The 8,787-nt window shown below is 36.6% G+C and overlaps 1 protein-coding gene across 1 annotated transcript in view; it reads right to left on the bottom strand.

The window, feature by feature from the left end:
- Positions 1–8,787, bottom strand: part of srms (src-related kinase lacking C-terminal regulatory tyrosine and N-terminal myristylation sites) — a 24,312-nt gene that overhangs the window by 7,154 nt on the left and 8,371 nt on the right. Inside the window, exons 3-6 of the mRNA XM_008404312.2 lie at positions 8,628–8,749; positions 7,662–7,828; positions 1,841–1,988; positions 396–559 (exon numbers count right to left, since the gene is read on the bottom strand). Coding sequence (XP_008402534.1) covers positions 396–559; positions 1,841–1,988; positions 7,662–7,828; positions 8,628–8,749 — 601 coding nt within the window. The remainder of the gene's footprint in view (positions 1–395; positions 560–1,840; positions 1,989–7,661; positions 7,829–8,627; positions 8,750–8,787) is intronic.

Raw genomic sequence — 8,787 nt, 5'->3', positions numbered from 1 at the left:
ATAAAGGTTAAATTAAAATAAACATTAGTTATGCTAATGCTAAAGCTCTACACCATTAGCGGGAGCTAACGCTAATTTCAACCATGTTGAAAACCTCGTTCCATTAAGCCCTTTGGTGTTGAATTTATGTTTATATGTTGTTTGTTGTTGTCGGTTTTATTTTGCACGTTTCCGGTTTGAAGTGAAGCTGCTACATAAACAGTTTTCACCCACTTCAAAATAAAAGCATGAATATAAACAGCTAGCTACTTTGAGAACCAACAACAGTTTGTAATCAAAACTCCATCATGTTGAAACTTCATCCARCAGAAAGTTTACAAAACCTTCCAGTGAATTATGGCTTTAGGATTTATCCAGGAAGAACTTGTGACGTAGCGTTTGTGCGCTCAGGTGAACTCACAGCCCAGGTAGGCCTTCAGGCTGCCTTTGCTCATGAGTTCGGTGACGATGTAGACGGGTTCCCCTCTGGAGCACATGGCCAGCAGCTGGATCAGCTTCGGGTGGTGGAGGCTCTTCAGCGCCTGGACCTCCTTCACAAACTCGTCCTGCTTCGTGTCCTCTGAGGAAAACAAGCTGCGCTTAGCCGTGGCACCGATTCATCTCAATAAAAGCTCCTACATTTGCTTTTCATCGTAAAGCCGCACGCCGTGGAGGAACGCATCAGAAACACTGAGAAACTACGGCAGCGTTTCTCGAAGAAAGAAAACGGGAAATGTTTCTCCGTCCAAACTCAAATTCTCTAAAAAAAAAACTTGTTTTAAAAAACTGACTTTTAAATKTGAAACTTTTTTTACTTTTAAATCAGAAATTTTCATGTTTTTTTTTTCAATAAAATTTTTGAGATTAATCTAAAAATCTGAGTTTTTTTCCAGCAAATTTTTTTACTTTTCAGACTCAGAAATTTCACAGATTTCTCTGATTAATCAAAAAATAAAATAAAATTCTAGTAAATTTGTGACTTTCCAAACTCAGATATTCCTTAACATGTTTCAAGATTAATGTAAAAATGTTTTTTTTCTAGCTAATTTGCAGCTTTCCAAAGTTTTTCCTCCAAAGATTAAGATTTTATTCATTTTACTTGTAACCTGGGAGAAGAAACGTACTGTAAAAAGTGAATCTGCTGCAACTAAAATCAGTATTAAGAAATTAGACTTAACGACTTAAAATGAGTTTCTATTTCCTTTTAAGTTTGTTTTTCTTCTTTCAAGTCTAAAATGTTTCACTGGAAACCAGACCAGAAACACGTGCTGGCCGCCAGGGGGCGCTGTGAGGCCTCAGAAAACCGGAGGGAAGATGATTTTCTCTCAAATTTCTTAGWCTTAAATTTTCATCAGAATTGTTGTTTTCTGTTCTTTAATATTTGTAAATATCAAATATAAGTTAAAATAATTGTTTTAGATGTTATTTCATGATTTTATTCACAAAGATGCTTTTGTTCTTAAACCAGCAGGAAATGGAAAATAAAAATAAAAATGAATTCTGCTGCAAAAACCCGACAGAATTACAGAAATAAAATGTGATGTGATTAATATAAAACATCACCTTTTCATGCTTTACGCCATGAAAGCCTAACACAGTAATAAACATAGCATTTCACAATCATCACTCCTGCATTTCTAACTAATGATTCAGTTTGTCTGATGCAAAGATCAGCTTTCAGCAGGACATTAAATCCTGCAGCAGCTGTAAAATATTAACTTCTCATGAAAGTAATTCTGAAGGACTTTATGTAAAGATTTAATTCTGGTCAGACAACAGAGAATAATTTCAACTAAACTGAAGGAAAAACAATCACAGCTGTGATCAGACGCTGGTTTTGCATCAGCCAGTCTTCCTGCACCTTGTTTCAGCATCTTTATGGCCACTTTCCGGTTCTCTTTGGTCCAAATGGCTTCCCATACTTGTCCAAAGTTTCCTTCTCCCAGTTGGTGGAGGAGTCTGAACTCTTCCCGCGGTCTCTCCCACGGCTCCATGTCGAAGAGTTCCCGCTGCGCAAAAACACAAACGAAACGTTTCAAAGATTTATCGCAGTTTGTGGCAGGAGCAGAACGTCGGAGTGTCTGTCGTCCCAGAGTGCCGGCTGTAGGGAAGGACATTTCTGACAAAAATCAGACATTTTTTCTAAAACACGAGGAAATTTCTGAGTTTGAAACATCAAAAAAAATGTCCTAAAAAAACTTTTTTTTTTTATTTCAGAAACTTTCCAAAAAAAACTTTGAAACTCCAAAAGTTTAAAAATTTCAAACATTTAAAATGTTTTACTTCTGAAACTCAAAAATCTTGTTTTTCTAGGAATTTTTGAGATCAATCTAAAATTTAGATTGTTTTCTAGCAAATTTTCAAATAATTTGTTAGATCCTCCTAATTTCTGTCTCAGCTCGGCGTCTGTTTTGGAGAGTATTTATGAACTTTATTTTGAAGGGTTAATGCAGAAAACGGTATTTCCTGTTRTCCCTTTAGTAGTTTTTAGCTGAATCTGCCGTATTCCCCCTGTTTGATGCAGAAACAGACAAAAACAAGCCGTCTGTGTATTTTACTCATTTTAAATAAAAGCCTGTTTTCTTTTGATGCTCGAAGATCCAAATATTCTGATCAGTTTTTAAATTAACTCACATTATTCCTTTTTAGACGCTTTCTAAAATAACGGGACAGAATTTATGGAGAAGCTTTGCAGTTACCAGGTTTTTATTCTATATTCAGTTTCTGTGAATTTGCTTCTCATTTTTCCTACTTTGGAAAAATAAAGGAATTTATTTTCTGTGAATGACGAGTCTGGGAAGTATGGCTGACATATGGAGCTCCAAAACGGACAGAAATTCTGTTTTTCTTCACTTTTCCACACATTAATCACTCCTTGAGGTCATAACAAACTGAGCTTCATGTTTTAATAAAACCTGGATTTTGGATTATTTGTGTTTTACCAAATTATTTGCAGAAAAATCGAATATTTGCAGATTGTTTTGTAAAGTGTATCTAAAATGTTCTCAGGAAAAGGCAGATGGTGAAGCTGAAACACTCATTAGCCATGCTACCTGACATGCTAGCGCTGGCAAACGGCCAATGAAKGAGCGCCATTTATTTCCCTTGGCACCGATTGGCTGAACCCTCAAAATCAAAGATTTCCTAAATGTTGGCTCCTGCGGTGAAGCCAAAATGGCTGCCACTCTGCTTATTAATGAATATTAACGTATATTTGGTATCTGAGCTTTTAGGCAGTAATGAATCTTTTTCCAGATGGTTTCAATGTTTGTGGATTTTAGTCAGACAGTCGAGATCATCGACCGTTTTTACCGGTTTTTACGGGTTTTTACTGGTTTTTACCGGTTTTTACTGGTTTTTACTGGTGCTGACAAGAATTTTCTGATAATCCAACAATGTGTTTAATGGGAGGAACGAACAAAAAAACATAAATCAGGTTTAAATGAGAAACAAAAATTTATTTTAGTTCAAATAAAATTATTCAACAATTGATTAAAAAACTGATTAATAAATAATTTTCTGGGATTATAAATAAAACAGGATATTGATTTCATATTATGAACAATTAAAGTTAAAAACACATCAAGATAAATTGAAATTAAAGACACTTATTTTCACCTTCTTACATTTCAGTCACAATTCAATGAATGCTTGGATAAATGCACTTTAAAAGAATAAAAAGTTCATCAAACTGCAAAACTTTAACCCTGATTTTATGATTAAAGACAAATAATAAACTTATATTCTTTAAGAGCAACAGAGTGTTAGTTAGGAGGGAAACAGACAGAAAGTGGAGGGAAAAATCAGGAAATATTCCTCTGGAAATGATGCTGCACGACTGTGAGGCTAATCTTAGAAACATGTTTTCTCCAATAAAATCGCTAAACTGAGATCAGTGACCCGTTTACTGCTGAAGAACAGTTTATCTGAAACGGAGTCATGAATATTATTTTATTAAAGTGCAACAAAGCTGCATGAAAAAGATTTTATTATGGAGAAATGTGAGATTTTTTTTTTATTTCTCACATTTAATAACTGTTTATCTTTGTGTGAAATTAAGATGGGAGGACCCGAAACATTTAAACGTAAAATAAATAAATAAATAAATGAAATTTACTGAGTATTAAAGTTAAAAACAAAACATTTTGCCACTTTTGGCTTGTTAACTGGATGAACATTGAAGAAAGAAAACATTCAGTCTTATACAACATGCATTTAGATTAAATTAATCAAAAACGAATCATATTGAGAACCAGGTACTTTAAATATATAATACCGCTATTTGAAAATACGAAAAGGAAAAAACGAAAATTAATATTTGAAAAAGTAACAATTGAAATAAAAAAAGAACACGATTTTATGTCCAAACGTCCTGGAGCTCCACTGAGGTTGCTAGGTAACGGGCAGCGTTCCACTGTGGTTGCTAGGTAACGGGCAGCGTTCCGCTGTGGTTGCTAGGTAACGGGCAGTGTTCCGCTGTGGTTGCTAGGTAACGGACAGAGTTTCACTTTGGTTGCTAGGTAACGGGCAGAGTTCCTCAGAGGTTGCTAGGTAACGGGCAGAGTTCCGCTGTGGTTGCTAGGTAACGGGCAGAGTTCCGCTGTGGTTGCTAGGTAACGGGCAGAGTTCCGCTGTGGTTGCTAGGTAACGGGCAGAGTTCCGCTGAGATCGCTACATTTTCCAGACACTAAAAAACATGAACTTACTATCAAAAACCAGCTAAATGTTTTTCCAGCACTTGGTTGGTTTTTAGAGGCAGCAGAAACCCAAATGGAAGAATAAAAATATGTAAAATATGAATTTTCCTTTAAAGAAAGCAATTTGAAAATAAAACAATATTCTGGCACGTAGCAAACTGGTTATTTTTCTTTGGTTTCTGGTGTCAGACAGTGAGGAATGACTTCCAGCATTAAATTATGACATATTTCCGATGTTGTGCTTTGGTTTGAGCTACAGGAAGCAGGAACGGTGCGGGCGCTGGCGGCGTTCCCTGCATGTGCCGGGTCAACATTCCCAGTCTGGGAAAAGCAGACAAACCCGCTCGGCACACGCAGCAAAGCATGAAGGGCAACCGAAGTCGCTCTGCCACTCCTTAAGCCTAATACTAATATTTTCCTCCGTCTCCACATCCACGTTCACATTTAAAGGCGTTTCTGCTTCGTGTCGCCGCCTCAGACTCACAGCTTCCGCTGGAAGGGAAGAGAGAAGAGGGAGGAATCACCGACTGACCTTCACGCTGCACATTTTCATTCATCCTCAAGTCAAATAATTCTGTTGGAGTTTTCTGTTTTTCAGCAGATGTGGAGGAAATCTGAGCCGTTGGCTCCCAAACTGATGAGTCGTGGAAACAGAAAGCTGCTTGCTGGGAGTTAAAAATAGCTGCGTAATCACAGAGCCGACACTTAAACCGCTCCGCTTTCTTAAATCTAACTGATCCCAATGCAGCGTTTCTGTACAGAAAGCAAAGAAAAACTGAATACACCGCGGGATGCAGGGGAGTTCAGTCCCACAGCATGACTCCTCCAGCACCATGCCGCCGAGTTCAGACTAGGGTTTTYTTCTTCTTCATGGACTAAACAAAACATACGCGACCGAAATGATTAAACGCATCTTTTTTGTTATTTTCAGAACACAATCACTCATAAAACACAAACAGAAACAACAATGGCTGGTGCACAACCGGCCCCCTGTGATTAATCAATTAATCATCAACTAATTTACTATTTCAATCATCTTTACTTGGATTATATTAACTCTAAAATATTTCGTTTTCTGAATAAACAACTCTCAGAGCAGGAATTCTCAGGGGAAAAACTGCACAGAAATATATATAAATTAATATTTTTGTCAACCGCACAAGATGCCACCTGCTAGCTTCCTGTTAGCCTGTTAGCAATGACTAGCATCGGTTCTGTTGTCAACAAAACGCGCTAAACCTTAAATGTATGCCTGATATATAAAAGAAAAAGGGACGCAGTGCTTTGCTACTAATCATTTTTGTTTAAATTGGTCTTAATTTTTTTTTTAATTACGAGGAAGAGGTCAGTGGGTCAGTAGCGCTAGCTTGACTATGAGAGCCTTAACATGAAGACGTGCTGCAGAATTTGATGTTTTGGTTCAGTTAAAATAAAAAAGGCAAACTAAACACCAACTCTGACAGGTCATCAGTAGAGCAGGTGTTTAAATGAGCTAATCTACCGCCGCTGTGTTAGCTTAGCTAGTAGCAGCGATAGCTAATCTGACACAGCGATTAATAATCACACAATAAACATCAAGCCTGAAAACATAAAACTGTAACTGACATGTTGGTGTGTTTTTTGGTGTTGAATCCAGCTGGTGGAGCTGTTGTTAGTCGGTTGCTATGGCGACGAGTCTGCATGAAAGCGTGGCCGACACAGAGCGACAGAAAAAGTGGTCTTGAGTCGTTCTTCAGCGGGTTTTTTCTGTGTTATTTTTCGCCGTGGCGCTCTGCACCGAGTTAATAAAAGCTTCGTCTGCAGGTTTCGCTTAGCTAACGGGATCGTTCCCCTGCTGCGGCGCCGCTAAAACAATCGTCTCTTTGCCCTCCGGCTTTGTGTGCATGTTGACGGAAAACAACACGCAGCGTGTCTGTATGAGCTGTGGACGAACGGAGAGCGCCCAGGAAATGCTGAACAGTAAAAGAAATTTCCCGCCATCGTTTTGGCGCCCGCTCTAGCGCGGCACCCGTATGCGTCACATGTGGTGTAATTATCTGTGACGTCTTAAATTTTTCCATGTGCCAATAATCTGGCCTTCATGTCTTTCTGCTGGGAGCATAAAAGTTTCCCACCTTCCAGACAAACGAAACTGATGAATGAGGTTTTTAAATGATAAACTGTAGAACAGAAACGTGTGAATTTCTGTTAGTTCGTCTTTTAAAGAGCCTGAGTCTCAGCAGCAGATGCTCTGAATGCCGAGCATTTTTACCGCAACAAATACAAATTATTTTAGGTTTAAATTCAATATCTGGTCACGACCAGAGGAAATGCTGCCACACGGTAGGAGCTGAAATTACTGGTAAAGCTTTTTGCACAACAAAAGATTTACTACTTATTATTATTTATTCATCCGAGTCTAAAGACGAGAATGAGCAGAAAACATACAAATTTATCTGTATGTTCTTTAAATACGAGTCTTATTTTCGTATCTAATCCCTAAAAAATTATAAAAATTTGAACAAAATAAACAAACTAAACGCAAGAAAAATAAACTGAAACAGAAATAATTAAAAAGAAGAAAATCAAAAATAATCCTAATAAAGACAAAATAGGAAATATGTAAAAGAAAAAACTGAAAAAAGTAAACATGAATTAAAAATATTTAATAAAACTCAGTCTAGCAAAATAAATAAAATAAACCCTATAAAATAAAATAAGTGTGACAGAACGAAAATAGTTGTTTTTAAATATGTAATCATAAAAAACAAAAGAAGTTTTATTAAATACATTTTATTTAAAAATATCTAATTATATTTTCATGTATAAATCTATACAATAAAATAAAACAAAAAGTCACAATGAGATAAAAAATAAAGTAAATCAAATTAAACAAAATAAACCCACTAAAATAAACTAAATAAACAATAACCCTGATAAAACAAAACAAGTCCTGTCTATGAGACGGGGGTTAGCTAGAGGAGTAACCGGTAAACAGTATCCTACCTGCTGGGCGCACGGCTCCGCCAGGCTCACCCCGAGGCTCCGCGGGTTCTTCTGGTAGTAGGAGATCAACTCGCCCAGCGTGGCGAACGACAGCTGGTCCGACACGAAGTACGCGCCGATCACCGAGCGCTGCACCCGGAAGTGGAAGACCTTCCCCTCGCTCCGCGCTGCCAGACAGGGTCAAAGGTCACAGGGACAACGGTCACAGTGAGACAAAGAAAACTCTGAAATTTTAGATTAATGCAATGTTTTTTTTTTTCTAGAAAAACATTGTATTTCTGAGTTTGAAAAATGTAACATTTCCTATAAAAACTCAAATTCTGACATTAATCTCAGAAATTTTCTAYAATAAAAATGACAGATTTAAAATTGGCAAGAAAAAGTTGTGAAGTTTTGAGATTAATCTAAAAAATTCTCAAATTCAAAAATACTTTAGTTTTGAATAAAGTATTTATTGTTTCATTCAAAAATAAAGTAATAAGAAAATTAAAAATCTTTAACTAAAATCTGAACAAAATGTCTTTACATTTCATAAAGATGAATGTAAATTCCTGCCAAGCATCTCCGTATTATTTAAAATCAAATATTCATAATAAAACACAGTAAAAGTAATAATGTTAGAAGTATTAAAAAAAATTAAATTTCACTTAAAAAAATACAAACTGGCTAAAAAACTGAAATAAAGTAAATAAATTGAAAGTATTTAATAAGATTATGTAAATTTAGTAAAATAAAACATGTAAAATATAAACCATATAAAATAAATATGAATAAAAATCAAAACAAAATAATATGGAACATAAAACATATTCTAAAACCTAAAGGCTTTTATTGTGATGATTGTGACTCAGCAACAAAAAGTACCAATAATTTCCAACCAGCAGCTTGAAGCTGGAGGAACGATGACGGTAAAACGTAAATCTGCTGAGTAATGAAAGCTGAGGAAATGCTGAGTCAGCCTCTCACCGGACACCGTGTACTCGTCACTGTGACTCTCACTGATGCGAACCAGGAAGGCGCCATCTTTGTTTTGGGAAGCCAGCAGCAGCTTCTCTGCTTTCACCCGGWTTATGTTCCCGTAGTACCACCTGACAGGAAGTAGAGGACAGGAAGTGGAGGGACAGGA

This window comes from Poecilia reticulata, linkage group LG2 (assembly GCF_000633615.1).
Source record: "Poecilia reticulata strain Guanapo linkage group LG2, Guppy_female_1.0+MT, whole genome shotgun sequence".
NCBI lineage: Eukaryota > Metazoa > Chordata > Actinopteri > Cyprinodontiformes > Poeciliidae > Poecilia > Poecilia reticulata.
Note: the sequence above shows the minus strand (reverse complement) of the source record. Positions and strands in the feature narration are given on the sequence as shown.